The sequence below is a fragment of the Pelodiscus sinensis genome, chromosome 4 (genome assembly GCF_049634645.1).
Source record: "Pelodiscus sinensis isolate JC-2024 chromosome 4, ASM4963464v1, whole genome shotgun sequence".
Classification (NCBI taxonomy): domain Eukaryota; kingdom Metazoa; phylum Chordata; order Testudines; family Trionychidae; genus Pelodiscus; species Pelodiscus sinensis.
Window position 1 is genome coordinate 101,141,379 of NC_134714.1, and position 19,256 is coordinate 101,160,634.

At 42.0% G+C, this 19,256-nt stretch overlaps 1 protein-coding gene across 3 annotated transcripts in view; it reads right to left on the bottom strand.

Moving 5' to 3' along the window:
- The window catches only part of FAR1 (fatty acyl-CoA reductase 1), a 68,488-nt gene that overhangs the window by 31,861 nt on the left and 17,371 nt on the right, over positions 1–19,256 (bottom strand). For all 3 annotated transcript variants that reach the window (XM_075927847.1, XM_075927845.1, XM_075927846.1), the window contains exons 2-4: positions 14,050–14,244; positions 9,028–9,203; positions 4,291–4,470 (exon numbers count right to left, since the gene is read on the bottom strand). In XM_075927847.1, coding sequence (XP_075783962.1) covers positions 4,291–4,470; positions 9,028–9,203; positions 14,050–14,238 — 545 coding nt within the window. In that variant the 5' untranslated portion in view covers positions 14,239–14,244. The remainder of the gene's footprint in view (positions 1–4,290; positions 4,471–9,027; positions 9,204–14,049; positions 14,245–19,256) is intronic.

Here is a 19,256-nt window from a genome sequence, read left to right on the forward strand (position 1 = left end):
GTTGATCTTCCATGTAGCGTAGACATGGCATAACAGCCCTAATGTCCAACACCTGATCAGTAGCAACTTTGAAAAATCAGCGTGTTGGGTTTTAAGAGATGCTTAGCACCAATTTTCACTAAAGTGGACAAAAGTAACACCTCTAAAAAATAAGTCCTCAGATAAATCAGAACTTTTGACACTGGTGTGGCAAGCATATATGTAGGTTATACAATAGTGAGGTTTAGCAGATAACTTACACCAAGCTCAGTTCTGAAATCTGCAGTTCCTTGAGATTTCACTAATTACAAATGGTTTCCTTTCTTTAGAAACCAAAATGCTGGATTTTATGAGAAGCAAAATTAAGAGTTGAACAATACTAGGATTTAGCCCTTAACTGTTCACTTTGTTTATTAAACAGCCCTCACACTGGAGGTGAGTAAATGGTAGAAGAACTGTACTGAAAGAAGGGTTTGACATTAATTTCAAGAAACCAAAGGCTGTTCTAGATAATCAATTTAGCCTTATTGGTGCAAACTTTCTAAACGCCAACGTAGAGGCACACTTAAAACAGATTTAAAAATTACTTGCCCCAATGCAACATGGGTACAAGCATAATTTAAACTTTCAAGTGTACTTAAAAATAAGGGCTTGCAATGGCATAGTTTGTTATTCTGCTAAAAATATTCTTATATAGACCAACCCCAATATGTTTAGAAACATTTTGCAATGCGCTCTAGAAACTGAAGTTTATTTTATGAATCTAGTTAAAAAACCTGATTTTTGGAGGAAGAATTTAGGATTTTTTATTAAACAGCAATATAAAAAGAAAATACAAATCTCTTTGATCAATAAAAGATCTCTCAAAAGCAACAGATCATTGTACAAGAAAACCACAACTGAATGCACATTTCCAGTGGTTTATAGTTCAAAGACAGTGATACAAAGATTGACAGGACAAAATAATGTGATACCCAGTAAAATCCCAAAACTGCTTGCAAACTTAAAAACTACTTTTTGTTTTTATTTTAAACAAGCAAGATGACTGGGAAATAGCGTGCATCTTTGATACATCATTAGTGAACTTAGTCCATTAATTATAGCTGAAGAGACAGCCATTTTCAAGATTTCATATTGCCACATTTTTCTGCCTACCCCCCCTTTCTCCATACATGTCAACTATAAACATTAAGTCATTTCCCAATATTCTTGGTTCTTCCGTGATTGTGTTAAACAGTTTTTTTTCCCCAAACAACACAGCACGCAAGATGAACTAATCAGCCCTCCTATAACTATAGGGTCATACTGAGTAAAATCATACTAGGCGATATGTAACGAAAGCTTGTCTGCACACTGACCTGTGTTCTCACAGATTTACTGAATGCTGCAGGTTCCCCACCTGCTGCTTTCACTTGCAGCCCAATATAGGTTCAAGTGGCCTTCAAAAAGCGACTCATTTTTACCCACACTCAGAGCATATTTGCAGTATGCATGCATAGGAGAGCATGTTGCACTGCCAGACAAATGACTCCATATCCTCTTCTCTTTTTCAGTTCTCCCAATGCTTTATTCCACATCCTGAAGTGTTTGCCCTTCTTGGATAACTGCTTGCAGAATTCAACTCTTTCCAGATAATTTTGGTTGGTCTGCTACTGCATAAACTACCCCAAGTCCTCCTCTAACTACAATACTCAAGTAACATTGAAGGCATTGGTTTCTGGATCTGCATTTCTGAAAAACAATCTATTTTCAACCAATATATAGCTCCCATAACTACTAATAGATGTATAAGTGTTCTGTTAGCCAAGTACCTTGTTCCTGTGCCAAAAAATGATCAATTATTCTATATGACAATACTTTCAGTTTACCTGAGAACACATATGTATATGATGTATATGCTGTAAAGCCCGTATCATAATCTGGTCTAATTAATTCCAGATATTTTTCAGGGGAGTCACATCAAAAAAGGCCATATGACATTTCTGCTGGCTATTATATCTAGTGATATTTAGTGTCAAATCATTAGGCTCCAACAGAACCAGCGGGGTTTTTTGTGATGGTACTGCACAGAAAGGCATACCATCACCTATTTTCCCAGCCCACAGAAAAGGAATGGGATTTCCCCCGTGTGTTCTGGCACCTATTTTCCTGGGGTGGTTTGGCTCCTGCTGGAAGCCTGCCCAGAATATGCAGCTTTTTTTTCCTGGCTCCCAGCGCAGCACTGTGGCTCTTAAAGGGGCTGCGACCGCATTTTGGCCCTCAGGGGCTTTTTTTTGGGGGGGGGGGGGGGGGGGAAGCTGAACAAGTTTACCCCAGAATACCGGCACCTTTTTTTTTTTTTTTTTTTAAACACACAAAAAAAGCACTGAACAGAACTATGGGCTGAAACCGTTACTGGAACATAATATACACTTCAGTGAAGTGTGGAATTTTTTATTTTTACTGATGGTATGTTCCTAAATTTATCTTGTGACATACAACATTTCATCTGAAAAATATGCATTCTTCTTCCTTTCTTTCCACACAATGCTGAGACCTTTCATTGAATAAGCAATTTCTATTGTATTTCAAAGTATTTTTAATTAAATATTCCCAGAGTTACTTACACATTTAAATAATTGTCATGCTGAAAGATACTTCTCTAACCTTCCCAGTCTGAGGAACACAGGAGTAACTGCCCTTTATACATAATGATGCATGGTAGCAGGATTTCCCAATGTCAACGTTAAAAATTAAGATGAAGTTACTTATGAGACCAGGTACCAAATGCACACGGTATTTGATATGCATTTGTACACAGGATAAAAGGACTTACATCACTTAAAGTCACCAATTTTAATCATGATTTGAATCAGGAAATCAGCAAAAAATGATTTAAATTTATTTTAATCATCTTTTGCATTTTAGTTATTTTTCCCTAAAAAAAAATTTTTAGTCTTCTGGTTGGTAACCATTAGAATATGAGATTTCCAACTACCTTTATTTATTGCAATTAACTTTAATTAGCTTCAGCCTTTATACTTTTTGGTGGCCAGAAGGTGACTATATTTAAGTACACATTTTAACTAATTATATAGCTTAACATATTTAGTCTTAAGTTTTTACTTATTATATTAAGAATTGCATCAAACTTTTTTTTTTTTACACTTGATTAAAAAAACACAGATGACTTGTGTCAAACTCCATATGCAGAGAAAGTGACATTCAATTAAAATACACTAACCTTTTAAAATTGTTTCAAATAAACTATCACAAATGCACCTTTACCTAAAACTAAAGTTTATTAAAAATTATTTGAAACTGATTATTAAACAAAGGAATAGCTATCTGTAGGTAGTAAGCTGAACTTGAAGGGGCTAAAACACTTTAGAACTAGGATCTCTCATCCTTTCATACCTCCATTTTATGCATGAACTGGAAGACAAAAAAATGCTTTCCTTTTTTTAAATTCCCAGTTTAATTTTATATAAATTGGTCAACACTGAACTAGCTGCATAAAGAGAAACAGAAATTAACCCATGCCTTCAGATTCAGATAGGTAGTCTTTCTACAAGCCTTTCTTAGTGTTCCAAAATAAAGAAAAATGTAAAAGCCTTCCTGCAAAAATGTTTCTTCCTGTACCACAGTATTTCTATGACCTCAGCTTTTTTTAAAAAAGTAATTATATCAAGGTTACTTGTGTACTCCTTAGATTCTACCCACTGCCATTCACCACCTTACATTTTAGAGATCAAGTTAGGAGCCAATTAATTAGATCCCAGGCTGGGAGCTAACCCTGCTGTGACGTTCTCCCACTTAACTAATTGACTAGTGGATGGAAAATCGATCGACTAGTCGATTAAACTAAATTTAACAACCCTAATTTGAACTTTAAGTTTTGTTATATTTCATTTCTATGCTACGCTACAGACATTTAACTTTATACAGAATTGCTAAATAGACACTATCTTTTTGTATAGGATTACTTGAGGGAGTTTTATAGGATTGCCAGTGCTTGAGGTTTTAAACTTTTGGCATCTATTTATATGTCTAGTTTGATATAGCGACCATTTATTATCAGAGGGGGAAATACTCTGCATGGAAAAATAGAGTGATATTTGTCCTTACTTGAGTAAATGACCTAAAGTAAGTCACAACCTTCCTATACCTTAGTTTCCACTTTTGTAAAATGGAGATAATTGCCTCATCAATGTGTGTAGTTTTTTTGTATTATGCTTTTCAAAGCCTTTTATGCTGTTAATAGTACTGGAGAAGAGCAAAGCAGGTGGGTATGGATTAGTCGAGGAAAAAATATAAAGATTCAAAACATACCCTAAAGAATCTATCAGTTTCTTGGGGTCAACAGGGGGTGGATATATGATTTCTTCAATGTGCTTTCGATTGCAATATGCATATGCTGTTGAAACATGTATGAACACCTCCAAATTCTTCATTTGCTGGGCCAAGATGATGAGCTGTTGTGTGGCAATCACATTTAACTGCACAGCATCTCTGTTGAAGAAAATAGACAAATGAAGAAGAGTAAGTATGGTAGAGAATCATAAACTGAGGTGAAAAGTCCCATGTGGGGACTATTCACATTCTCCCACATCTTATTCAGTTAATGTTTAGATGTGCCTAATAATGGCTTGCACTACTGTCCTTGAAAGACTTTCAGTCTTAGAATCTGTAACACTGAAATCCACAACATTTCCTAATACTCAGCCTAGTCTTCACTAATTTCAATCTCAGTTTCTGGTTGTGCCCCTACATGGGCCATCTAAAATTCCTCAGGTTACATGGCAGACACCTAAGTCAAGTTATACAAGTTCATTTTCCTAAAACAAAAGCCTTCTCCATTAAAAATAAGGGAGCGAAATAACGACAATCTGTAACTGCTAGCTTCTCTTGCTTTCTTCTCATCTGACCCTCACATGTAGTTATCTATTGATACTGGGTAAGACACCATATCTCAACCTGTAGAACTATCCACATCAGGCTGTCAACACACCAACCTAAACAAGATCTGCCCTGGTCAATACTTCAACTGGCGGTCCCCAAAGACTTCGTGTCAGCAATTCAGCAGGCGACACACCCACCCACCCCACCCACCCACATTCATGCTGGCAGTTTGGAGGCAGGCTGCAAGTGCAGTGTAGATTACTTCTGATTTCACAAGTGGCTGGAATGATGGCCAGTTGTCAGCTTCCCAGAGACTCGGATATAAGGTTCCTTCAAATCTGCAGGAGGCTTTACTTTCTCTGGGCCGGACCCAGGCTTCTACTGTGCTGTTGCATCTTGTCCAAGAGAGATTTCTTGCCACTCATCAGTTAATTTATCCTCTTTGCAGGGTCTTTGTTCGTCATAAAAAGTTACAAATCATAAACTGTCTTTTCATTGGGTTTCTCATTCACACTTCCACACTCATTCCACAGATTGCACACATTCATAAAGATACATTAAGAAATATGGTTCTTAGGCAAAGCATGGCCTCGAGTAACAAGAAACCTAACTATAAATTGCATTGCTTGACATACCAAAGAATATAACAAGAAGGCATAATAAAGAGCTTAACGTAAATCATAACTGAGAGCTAGGGTGAAGGGAAGGGGGAAAGCAGAGAGGTACGTTCAGCCAGCTAGACGCCAGGGGAGGAGAAGGCAGGGAGTCATACCCAGTTGGCTACAAGCACTGACTCAGATGGTAGAGTATCACCTTACCCTTAAGAATCTGTGCCAATAAACAACCTCAAAGCAATACTGCCCCAGTGCACCCTTTGTCCGGGTTTGTTCCTCAGCAGGTCTGAGGAACTGCAACAGTGCTCAGGTAATAACCCAATATGATATGGTTGTGTTTGGTTCTTAGAAGGGGAGTAGGATGGGCATCATGTTATTCATGGGGTGTCTTGTGCAGGAGCTCCGGGGCGAGAAAGCCCCGTTCGTAAGCTGCTCTGGTGCCCCTGGTCTGCTGGAGACCGTCTCCAGCAGACCAGGGGCACCGGGCGGGTTCCCGCGCTTCTGAGGCTTTGCCAGACCCAAGCCTCAGAAGCGCGGGAACCCGCCGCTGCTGCCGCTCCAGTCCCGGTGCCTGTGGTCTGCTGGGGACGGTCCCCAGCAGACCACAGGCACCGGGACTGAAGCCGCAGCCGCGGGGGGGTCCCGCGCCTCTGAGACTTTGCCAGAGCAAAGCCTCAGAGGCGCGGCACCCCGCTGCCGCTGCGGCTCTGCTCCCTGTGTCCCTGGTCTGCTGGGGGGGGGGGGCGCGGCTAGTGTGCCTCCCCCCCCCCAGCAGACCAGGCTTTTGTTTTGGACCCTGGAGCAGAGCAGCTGGGGCGCTGCCGATTGGTCCTGCAGCGCCACTCTGGGCACTACTGGACCAACCCGGCAGCACCCCAGCTGCTCTGCCCCAGGTCCTGATTCAGCCGCTGCTGGTCAGTTTCAGCAGTGGCTGAATCAGGACGCCTGGGGCAGAGCAGCTGGGGTGCTGCCGGGTTGGTCCAGTAGCACCGAGGAGCGGTGCTACTGGAGCAACCCAGCAGCACCCCAGCTGCTCTGCCCCAGGCATCCCCAAGTCAGCTGCTGCTGAAACTGACCAGCGCTGACTACAGGAAGCCCGAGGCAGAGTTGCTCTGCCCCAGGCTTCCTGGAATCAGCGCTGATCAGTTTCAGCAGCAGCTGACTCGGGGAAGCTTGGGGTTCTTAAGTTGAATCTGTATGTAAGTCAGAACTGGCGGTCAGTTTCAGCAGCGGCTGAATCTGGACGCCAGTTCCGACTTACATACAGATTCAACTTAAGAACAAACCTACAGTCCCTATCTTGTACGTAACCCGGGGACTGCCTGTATTCACCTTTATTCAGCACTGGTGAGGCCAAAACTGGAGTACTGTATCCAGTTCTGGGACCCTCACTGTTCTCAGTGGTGACCAAATGAGGAGGAATGATATTTTGATATTTCCCTAGGAGGGCGGTGAAGTACTGGAATGGGTTACCTAGACAAGGAGTGGAACCTCCATCCCTAAAGCTTTTAAGTCCCAGCTTGACAAAGTCCTGTCTGGGTTGATTTAGTTGGGATTGGTTCTGCCTTGGGTCGGGGACTGGACTTGATGATCTCCTGAGGTCTCTCCCAGCCCTAGCATTATGTCCCCACTCCAGATGGATTTTTCAGCTAAGGCCTCTGTAAACCTAGCTCTTTAGCTAATTCTCATGTTGGAGACATAAGAGGCCTACCTAATTACAGGAATTTGTGGGAAGGCAGTATTAAAAAGTGACTTGCTCATTTTTGTCATAGCACATTCCTAGAAGGCCACAATCAGTATACCACAAGGGCTGTGTCTACACTGCAGGGTTTTTGCGCAAGAAGCCTTTTGCGAAAGTTCTTGCACAAAAACATGTCCAGACCTCAAAGCGCATTGCAAAGGCGATGTGCTTTTGCGCAAGAGAGCATCCACGCTGCATGGACACTCTTGCGCAAGAAAGCTCTGATTGCTATTCACAGAATGGCCATCAGAGCACCAGTGCTTTTGCCAATAGGGGTTTCTTGTGCAAAAACCTCTCCAGAGCGTCCACACCTGCCTTTTTGCACAAGAGCTATAGCGCAAAAAAGGAGTTATTCCTCATGAGGAGAGGAATAACTCTACCAGTGAAAGCCCTCTGTTCTGTCGATTTTCTTGAATAAAAATGCGCTTGAGGTGTGGACGTTCCACCGGTTTTCATGCAAAACCGATCGTTTTTACACAAAAACCTTGTAGAGTAGACAGCCTACAAGTCAGAAATCAGGGTTTCCTAACCTTCCTTTTGGTCTTCTATAGCCAAGTCTCTCTCCCTCCTCCATCCCAATTGAAAAGAGGTTTCTCCTATAGCAATCTTTTCCTAAGCAAAAAAATACGCTAACATTTCAACATTAAAAACCTTTATGCTAAAAATGAATATACCTATCTCTTTTGATGGTGTTAGTCCTTTTCTTCTACAAATTTATTTTTCTTAAGCCAGGGGTGGAGAACCTTGCTTGGTTCAGCTGGGGGCTGCACACAAGGGGAAAAAAACAAAAAACAAAAAAAACCCCAACCTCTTCATTGATGTGGCAACTCCCCACATGCCCGTTGCATAACACCAGACCTAGAGAGGCCCAGGCTAGTAGATTCTGTGTGCACAGACCCATGGGGTGGGGGGGGGGGGGGAGGAGAGAGAGATGAAGCACCAGCATAAGCTCCCAAATGCTAGAGGCAAGGGAGCCTTGGGGGTCGGATCCAGGCAAGCCAGGGGCTACATCCAGCCCCCGGGACCTCAGGTTCTTCACCTCGGTCTTAAGCATTCAGTAGTTTTCCCTCAATCTAATCTCAGAAGCATTCCTAGTAGTTCTCTCCTCACTCTTCCCCTTTTTTTTCCTCCCCATACACACTGCTTTGTACTGCTGCTATTCCCCTCTGTCATAACTTTCTCCTTCTACACCACTACCACACATTTTCTTTCTTCCGCTGCACTCACCCTTAAGCATATTTTTGATTCTCTGACCCCACTGTCAAGTGAAAAAGCAAAGGCTAGAATTTTATCCTTACACCTTCAGGAGGAGAACATTTTTCCCCCTCAGTGAACCCTTACCTGTGACCCTGAAATTACACAGATACATGTTCTGTATGAGATGATTCATAAAATGGGTGCTGATTCAGTTCAAATGCATCTTAATCTGACCCATCCACATTCATTTATTACCTACCAGCTACACTTATATCAGGGGCCATCACAGCAGGAGTACACAGGACACATGAAGGTTGTCAAGGCCAGTACAAGCAACAACATTACTTAACTTGCTCTGTCTTGTGCCTGTGTCAAGCCTAGGACCAGGCACAGATCTCCATATCGGTTTCTCTACGTATCCTTGTTTTCTTAGAGAAGCAAAAGAAAAATTGACCACATACGCAGTGATGTCCAGCACACAAAATTAAACTTTAAAAAAAAATCCATTTTTTTAAATAATATTTTGCAGGTGTTATTTTAAAGCTGGTGCCTTTGCAGAATACACTAATATAATTCAGCTACTTTAGTTTTCTTCATATCAAGCTTTATACTCACCTTAGCGTTTCATTGAACCTGACGGTAGCAGCACAATGGAATACAATATTAATGCAGTCTATGAGCTTTTCTTTGTCCTGTTCACTAAGGTCCAGTTCAGATTGCGTAAGTTCACTAGTAACTGCAATTATTTTCTCTTTAAATTCAGGCTGTTCATCCCTTAACCTGTCAAAGAGCTGTCAAAAGAAAATCAGGTCTAAAAATTAAAATTCACAATGATTTTAAGAAGTGAGCTGTTTAATTTACGTAGCAGAAGGGATATCTATACATATTTCTGCCTATAAAATGGAGTTGTACTTCTTCAAATATAATGCATATATGAATTGAAATTTTGCCATCATATTTTTAATATCAACATGAGCTGGGACTGGTAAATTATGCAATTGGCAGAGCAGCCAATGGATTATGCAGGTCATTCCAAGTTAATGGTAAAGCTGAACATGCATGATGCATATTTTTAAAATTTTCTTTGAGCTATTTTTTCCTGTCCTTAAAGCTAAGTTTGTTTAGGTCTCGTAAGTCCATATACTCAGGACTCCAACAGAGTCAAAGACAGCCTCTAAAAATTAACTGAAGTAGCTGTAATTAACTTACAGTCTATCATATCTGGCCCTTTCAGAGTTAAAAACACCACATTCCAGGCTATTTTTCACTGTATACTACTCATTTCTAGACCTACAGTACTCCAAACATCAGTCTTTAATTCCATGAATTAGGTCCAGAAGATGTGTTGCTGACCCAAGAATGAACACACTGCCATGATGTGATTCTGAGGAAAGTTTCACAGCTAAAAGGACACACGCTGCTCTTGCAGGTCGTTTCAAAAGACACATGAAGATTTAACAAAAAGGACTATGTAGCACTTTAAAGACTAACAAGATGGTTTATTAGGTGATGAGCTTTCGTGGGCCAGATCCACTTCCTCAGATCAAATCTTCCACTATTTCATCTGAGGAAGTGGGTCTGGCCCACGAAAGCTCATCACCTAATAAACCATCTTGTTAGTCTTTAAAGTGCTACATAGTCCTTTTTTTTGTTTGTTTCACCTACACCAGACTAACACGGCTACATTTATATCAGGAAGATTTAAGATTGCTAAAGGAATCTGAAAGTCAGAATAAGTCCTCATTTTTCATCTGCCTACTAAATTGGGCTTTTAAAGAGGCACAATAAATGTGTTAATCACATCTGTATTTTTTCACATGGATTACCATCATCTATTTGGTGTATTACATACAAATACAAAATCCTTGTCTCCCCCGACCCATTAGATGTCCAGGAAATTTACAGGGGCAAACCAAATAACAGTAATGGATGTTCCATAGGCCACGTTTTAATACATCAGTGCAACAGAACCTTAGCATTTATGTCAACATCCCAATCAGACATGAAGTTTGATTTAAAATTACCAACAATTTGAACAGAACACCATTATCAAAATGTTTTAATCCAACATCACATTAACAAAAATGCAAGAAGCCTCCAGTAAGGTACCAACTATTACTGAAAGTATTGTTTGTAGACTGAGCTTTCAAGGTTGTGTTTCACATGAGAAGGGGGCATAATTTGATTTAACTTTGTAAAACAAATACTGGTGAAATAAGCGTACGCTGTTCAAACACAGGTTAGGACATTCTGGTCTGGCACCCTCGGAACCTGACCGGTCACAATCAAAAGTATTTGCCAGACCAGGAAAGGTCCCTTCCCTCATGGCCCATGCTACCCTGCTGATGTCCCAGTCCCCAGGGGCTCTCTAGTTGCTGCCAGGGGGGCCAGAGCGCCACAGCTGGAGCTCTGCGGACAGGGATGAAGCGCCACAGCTGCCTGGCTCTGCAGTTGTCCCTGGAGCTCCTTGGCCACTAGGGCCAGAACTCCTCATCACCTCCCCTCCAACCCTTCCCTGGCCCCAGGACTCCTGGCTAAGTCACCCCTTCTCTCCCCACCCCAGACCTCCCTGTTCCTGGGCTCTGTGGTCCAGGAACATCCACTGTCCCGCTGGACCACAGATATTGCCCGACTAGAGTGTCCCAGTTTAGGGATGCACAACCTGTACTACTTTGGGGCATACTAACACTGTGTTTACACTTACAAACTTGACCCTATAAGGTTAGGAGCAGCATTACTCCTCAGGAAAGAAGGAGGAACCAACATTAACTTCAGCAGCTCTGAAGCTCGATGTGACAAGCTTGGCAATGTGAATAAGTCATCTAGAAAAACTGACCATATGCAGCTAAATTCAATGTAAAGTCCTATTGTAGGCCAAGCCTAAGCTTCAACTTCTAAACAATCAAGCAAATCTCTCATTCAGGGTTTTACAGTGTTGGGTGCATGACAGCTCCAAAGAACACTTTACATACCAGTAGTCGTTCAAAGAGACACAATACTTCCACTCCAGGCTGTAAGTGAAGTTTCAAGGTGCTTTTGAATTCACTAGAATCAGATTGGTTTGAAAACTGATATGCTTTATTCAGAGCTGGAACAGGCTTTGTGGCGTAAATTTCATGGGTATCCTGACACATGACCACCCCAAAATGTTCAGAAGATGTTTGTTCAATGTATGCCACAGACTCAAAGCAATAGCTGATGGGTACCGTTCAGAGAAGAATGTGCAAAAGGGGAAGATTCTCTCCTGGCACAAGCTAACACACAAGGCCAGGGTTGAGACAGAGAACTAACTGGGTGGCCCACAATATGATAGTCACAAAATGTTGAGATCAGGACAGGGAGGTGAGAATTGACAGGCCTGGGAGTATGACTTAAAAAAAAAAAAAAAAAACCTGGAATTGTGGTGCAAACCACAAGACTGGCAGAATCAGTCAAACTGAAAGGATGGTGGACACTGCACTAATTCAGTTGAAGAGACTAGAACACGTAGGCTTTGAAGGGTGTGGCACAATGCTACAACTCGAGCAAAGAGTGGAAAATGAGCAAGTTCACTGTATGCCTCACAGCACACCAAGACTGAGATGGGGCACCCAAAACTGTCTCTCTCTGCCCGTGATTTAGTGCTGGCATCTAAGGAGAACACCATGGAAAATAATTCAGCAATTCACATCTCAGCAAACTATGCGCAACAGCAAATCATCTGGGGTTTTTGACTGAAGATGCATTTCAGGATTGCCCTTTTCCATCAGGAAAAGGGAACTTATGATTTCCTCCATTACCCATTCCTATGGGGAAAAAGGGTAAACAACCACTTCTCCCCACAACTGAGCCCCAATGTCAAGTAGAAACCGAGGCTCCTCTCATTTAGGGACCTTGTTCCTGCCTTGAGTGGATAACCTGTAAGGATATCTATCTATTAACAGGGCTCACCGATCCGCGGAAAGCCCCACTCGCCAGCCGCGCTTTCCAGCGATCTGCACATGCACAGATTGCCCGAACCCGGCTCTTCCGGGTTGCAATCTACTCGCCACAGGTGAGTAGATTGTATTATTTGTCGAGCCCTGTCTATTAACTACTGCCTTCCAACAAGTTCTTGAAAGTGTATTGAAGACGATTTTTTATTTCAGAATGCAGAGGAATTTACCAGGGGAGAGGCAGTTTTAGGTTTGATTTTGACAAATGAGGAGGAACTGGTTGAGAATTTTGAAAGTGGAAGGCAGCTTAGGTGAAAGTGATCATGAAATGGTAGAATTCATCATTCCAGGGAAAGGTAGGAAAGAAAAAAACAGCACAATATAATGGATTAAAAAAAGGCAGATGTTAGCAAACCCCAGGAGTTGGTAGATAAGATCCCATAAGAAGTAAATTTAAGAGGAAAAATAGTTGGAGTGTTGGCAGTTTTAAAAAGAGACTTTATTAAAGAATCCTAGAACACTAGAACTGGAAGGGACCTCGAGAGATCATCAAGTCCAGTCCCCTGCCCTCAGGGCAGGACCAAGCACCATCTAAGCATCCCTGGCAGGTGTCTGTCCAACCTGCTCTTAAACATCTCCAGTGATGTAGATTCCACAACCTTCTGAGGCAATTTATTCCAGTGTTTAACCACCAGGACAGGTAGGAAGTTTTTCCTCATGTCCAGCCTGCAGGGCCCTGAACACAAGCCTCTCAGCTCAAGCTGAAGCACTGATGCTGACTCCTGTGGTTTTTGCAGACAGTCTTGCCATATTAAACACTGGGATGCCTTTTTTATGGATTCTGTGAGACATCTGGCCATGCCTGAATTAACCAGTAACCCTGTAGCACAAGAGCAAACTATCCTACTGAATTGAAAAGACAGGAAGACTGACAAGAAAACAATCTGGCTTACCCAGGAGATCTTCACTTATCAGAAAGAGGAAAGGAGGTCAAATTACAAAGAATAAGTGAACAAACAACACGTATGCAGGGACAAAATTAGAAAGACCAAAAGCACAAAATGAGATTTAACTAGTCAGGGACATAAAGGGTAACAAGAAAACAGGCTAAAAATTACTTTGATAAGTTAGGAGTCTTCAAGTCAACCAGGGCCAGATGAAATACATCTCAGAATATTCAAAGACTTCAGTGAGGAGATAGGAGACATTAGCAATTATCTTTGGAAGATGGAGATTCCAGAGGACTACAAAATAGGCAAATATAGTGCTAAGCTATAAAAAGGGAAATAAGGACAACCCAGGGAATTACAGACTGGTCAGCCTGACTTCAGTACCTAGAGAAATAATTAAACAATTAATTTACAAATACCTAGAACATAAGGTGATAAGCAATAGTCAGCATGGATCATCAAAAACAGTGTCAAACCGACCTAACAACTTTGACAATGTAACTTTGTGGATGGGGTGAACCAGAAGATGTGGCATACCCTGACTTTAATAAGGCTATTGATGCTGTCTCACATCACCCTCCCATAAAATGAAAAATGCAACCCTAATATTTAGTTCATTATCAATATTACAGCTGTTACTTGAAAATGAGTACAACAAAAAAACCTGTCCCAACATGTTAGACTTGCTCACCATTTCAATCATCTCTTTACAATAGAGAAAGGAGGTTTGTATCACGTTTTAATGACTTAACAAAAAGATGTTTTAGACATACCTTACAGCTTATCATTTCTTCCATTCGTGCTTGAGGTGTCTGTCCTGCTTTATGTCTCACCAATATATAAACCGCTTTCACTTTAGGGCAGGACCTCAGTAGCTTTTCCAGAAGCACTTTTCCCATGAAGCCAGTAGCCCCCGTGAGAAGGACATTCTTTCCTTCGTAGTATTCTGGGATGGATACCATTATGACCTTAAAGTTTAAAAGCATACATTAAAACGTGTCCCTTCATGCAGACCTCCAGAACTGTAACTCCACTATAATGCAAAGATAGGAACATTCAGTCCTATGGTTGAAAGTAGAATTCATCTCTTGATATCCACTCCTTCCTTACACAAGTAGGTCTTAATTTTTTTTTTTTAGGGAAAATGTCAAATTTTAGAAGCACTTCACAGAATTTTTTTTTAATCTTCTCACAATCTGGATTCATGCTAATGGCACAATTCAAGATTTCTCCCTCCGCCACATTCATTGGAAGTAGTTCCAGGGGATAGCTAGCCTCAACCCAATTTCTCACTTCACTTTTGGTTATTCAGAACCAGCTCTAGGTATTTAACCAACAATTTTATCATGAAGTGAAACAAACCACCTCTATCTCCACAGCTAGATAGAGGTTTAAAGAAACTGCACAATGTACTGCAGAAATTGTATATACTCACTTTAAGTAACCATCCATAGGACCAATCAAAACTGGGTGGCTGCTACAGAAAATTTAAAGGTGAGATCATTAATTACACAATCGCATATGGATATGTGAAAAAATGATCACTTAAAACAGGACCCTAGCATGCCAACTGCTGGCTTGAAAAGATTCATATTAAGCAGTTCTGCTACAAATTAAAGGCTCATCAGGTGGAAGAAAACAGGGGGAGGAAAAACTCTAGTACACTGCTGAATTTGAATCACCAATATGATGCAGCTACAAAAGAGGCAAATGTCATCCTAGGATGCATCAGACGAGCCATTTCCAATAGAGATAGACAAATATTAATAATGCTGTACAAGGAATTAGTGAGAACTCATCTTATACACTGTTCACAATTCTGGTCACCCATACTCAAGAAGAGTTCAAAGAGTTCATTTAAATTAGGACAGTTGAAGAGAAGTGTTACTAAGATGCTCGCTCATGGGATTGGATGGCTTGTTTATGAGAAGAGATAGGCTTGTTCAGATATACATTGTGGCCACAGATAAACAGCAAGAAAGGTAAAGAGTTATTAAAGCTAGAGGACAATACAGGCACAACTAGTCATGAATAAATTCAGACTGGAAATAAGAAAGTTGTGTCACAACCTTGGCACTTCTCCACTTAAGGTGAGAAAATTTTGAACTGAGAAAAGAATTCCCGCTGCAGACAAGGATGATATAAAGGAAAACAAACCATGAAAGAGGGGGCCGGACTAGGGATAATAGATAGCAGGTAATTCAATAGTTGTGTAACTCAAATATTAGCAGCTACATAACTATTAGATAGTCCTCGGAGGCAGAGCCAGCGCACTCCCCACCTCACTTCTGGTGAGCCCCCTGCTATCCCGCACTGCCACCTCCGATACAAATTTGACGCCGTTTCCTTGGGCTTGAACAGAGACAATAACTGATTAACACACTATAAAGTCAATTTCCCCAGCCTTTCACATGGGCATTTTCACATCAAAAGCTATTAATGGAACACATCCAACCCACTTAATTAGCTTCATTAACATAGGTCCTACAATTGACAGGTAACTGCTTTTGCTATCTATCTATCTTGGATTTTCTTATTTCCACTCCAACTCATCTAATGACAGGACACGATACTGGAAATGTTCTGTTGCTAATGTGAATTGAAGGAACCATCTGTGAGTATGATGGATGGTGACATGGAAACAGGCATCTTGTAAGCTGAGAGCTTTATCCAGGGCTGGGATTATCGATCCTAGGATAACCATTTTGAACCACTGCTTGCAAAGGTATCGGTTGAGCTTGCGAAGGTCGAGAATGTCCTTTTCTGTGAGAAAGTAGTGAAAGTAGAAGCCCTTGCTTAAGAACTCATCTGGTGACCCCTCTATTGCTCCGATGGAAAGGAGCCAGTGGGCCTCCTGTTTTAATAGGTCTTCATGAAAGGGGTCCCAAAGAGGGACATGGAGAGTGGGGAAGTTAGGGGGAATGTAAATAGGATGTGTAGCCAGATGCCACAATCTCAAGGACCCAGTGGTCCAATGCGATGGTGGCCCAATGGTGATAGAATGGTCTCAAACAGTGGTGAAAAATGGAAACCTGCTTGTGGCATGAACATCTAAGATGGAAGTCTTACATGCCCTCTACCAATGCCACAAACCTGCTGTTTGCTTGTTGGGTTAGCAGTGTGGTTTTTTGCCAACATCTCCTCTGAGGGCGCCGTCTCGCACAGGATTGGTCGAGACCCCTCTGTTGGTACCAAGAGTAAGAGAAGTCGTAGTGCTTCTGGTATGGTGAATAAAGATTACAGCAATATGATGGCATGTAAATCCCTAACTTACGTAAGATTGTTCTTGAATTTTTACTTGTGGAGGACTTGTGGTCTTCTCCGCAAACAATTTTTGTTTATTGAATGAGAGGTCCTCTACTTTGGATTGCAACTCTTGGAACCCCAGCAGCTTGAAGCCAAGATGCTCTGCACATCACTATTGAGGTTGCAGTGGAGTGTACTGCTGCATTGGCGACATTCAAGGCCAGGGCTCGACAATCTATGTAAAGTACTCGCCCGTGGCGAGTAGGTTACATCCCGGAAGAGCCGGGTTCGGGCGATCTGCACATGCGCAGAACACCGGACAGCGTGGCTGGCGAGCAGGGCTCACCGTGGCTCAGTCAGCCCTGTTCAAGGCCATATGGAGGGGGGTTCATATGGTGATATAGCCTCTTGGACAATACGCTTGAGGATAGGCCTTTTATTATCAGGTAGGGTAGGTGATCCATGAGTCCAGTGATTTTGGATTTGCTAGTAGGGCCGAGTAATTTGCAATACAAAGTTGTAGGGTCGACAAACACATTTTCTTAGCAAATAAGTCCACGTGCTTACTCTGTCTGTCATGGCATTCTTATACTGTGGTAATTCAGACCTCTGTTGGGCTGTGTCTACCCCCAAGGAGTTTGGTTGGGGTGAAGAAAAAAAAAGTCATCCATGCCTTTGGCAGGGACAATATTTCATGTCAGCCTGTTTGTTGGTGGGCAGGACAGAAGCTGGGGTCTGCCCGATTTCCTCTGCCACTTCCATAATGGCCTCATTGATGAGCAATGCAATTTTGGCCTGTTGGGAGGATTGGAGGTTTTTGAGGAGACAGTTTCTCCTGTACTGGACTTCCTGACTAGCGTAACAAATCCTGAAACTGCTTCAGGTTGTCTATAGGTAAAATATCACCTGGAATTACTGTCTCATCTGGGGATGAGGAGGACTGTTCAGTGGGAGAGGTACCAGGCTGTTGTTCCTCAGGCTCAGATTTGTCCCTCCTCTAAATCAGGTTGTTGAGGAGGAGAGGTACTTGCACGAAATGATGTGATGGGTCGCCTGTGAGCTGGGGTGGAAGAAACTTTAGACTGGTGTTTTGAGGCAGACGGGTAACAGCATGATGACCACTGCCTGGCGTAGGCTGGTGGATAATGGTACTATGTGATCCAATGGGATGGATGGTCACAAGAGTGCCAATGTTTGTAATACTCAATACCTTGTGGGGGAGGATTTTCTAGAAGAAAATACACTCCTGTGATCCTCATGAAAGACAGTGTCTGTACTGATAGTGTCAGAGACCTAAGAGATCTCACTGAGCCCCTTGAAGGAGGAGATAAAGACATCTGCCTGGTCACGGCGCCACGGGAGGATACATGATGTGGCGCCAAAGGTTACAGGGAAACTCCTTTATGGTGTCTCCTGTGAGTATGCGAGTCTTATCTGGCTATGGAATTCATTGGTGCTAGAGATAGCAGCACCAGCAATGATAGTGCTGGTGAGAATCTTAACGGTTCGGAACTGGGTTCCTGGCTGGTTCTTTATTGGTTTTTGCATGGGCATTGGATGGTGTTGGTGGCTTGCTCAGCACCGATGGTGCTGGAATAGGCTGCATCTCCAGTTCCTGTGGTGTTGTTTGTGCCAGTGCCAGAGGCTGTGCCAAAGTGCCAGTGGTCGGCACCGATGATGTTCTGTGCCATATTTTCAGTTTCATAGCACTCTTGGAACAGGTGGTCATGGTGCTAGATGTCCTAGTTTACCCCCAGTGCTCAAAGAAGTAGGTAGAAGAGACCACGTTTAATTCCAGATTTTTCCACTGACTGTGACAATGAGAAAGTCAACCTTTGTGTTTCTGCCCCTTCTAAAATCATTTGGTGAAGTTCATGCCTGCTATTTAAGAAGTCAGGCTTAAAAAAAAACAAAAAACACATCTCTCTAATATGTGGCTGTATATTTTGTTACGATGAAACAGTCCATCAATACAGCGATATGTACCTTAATAGGAAGGTTACTGACTAGTAACTGGATTTTGTATACGCAATTACCCATGAAGATCTGTGCTACAGACATTGTGTATCAAGTCTTTAAAACCAGAAAAATCACTTAACCCCCTTTTAAGTGCAGACCCCCACAAACAGTATATTCAATGTCAGCTCCTTTCACCTGCCTGGTGATTCAGTCTTTTTTCAATATGGTTTTATGAAAGCAATCCCATTTTCTTGGCACAACCAGAGAATTAGTTATTCTCCAAGGTGAGACCCATACTTCTTACCCAATAATTACATTATTAGAACAGGTAGGTAAAAAAAGAGGTAGTTTAGAGTAGCAATGTTAAAATGCAGGTAATTGGGTAACTGTATAAATCTCAGCAGTTACACAAACCCACAACATGGGGTGGCAGCTGGCTCTCCAAGAGCAGGGCAGGAGCCACTATGTAACTATTCATGGTAACCGATAAGCCCAGACTAATCTGTTAACTGTTCTAACAGTTATACTTTTTACATCCCTATTTTGGAGTAGGTGGAAGAAGAGGAACTGAGAATGTAGAAGCAGACGCCTATAATTTGAAGCACTGATCTGCAATTCCATGACTCATCTCTGCCACTGCAAGCAGTAAATTATTATAAAACACGTACGAGACATGATACCACACAAGATCCAGCACTATAGTATAACAAGAGGAGGGCCTGAAATAAAAGTCCATGTAGCAACAGCTAGGACCTTGATAATATAAAGCAAAGCT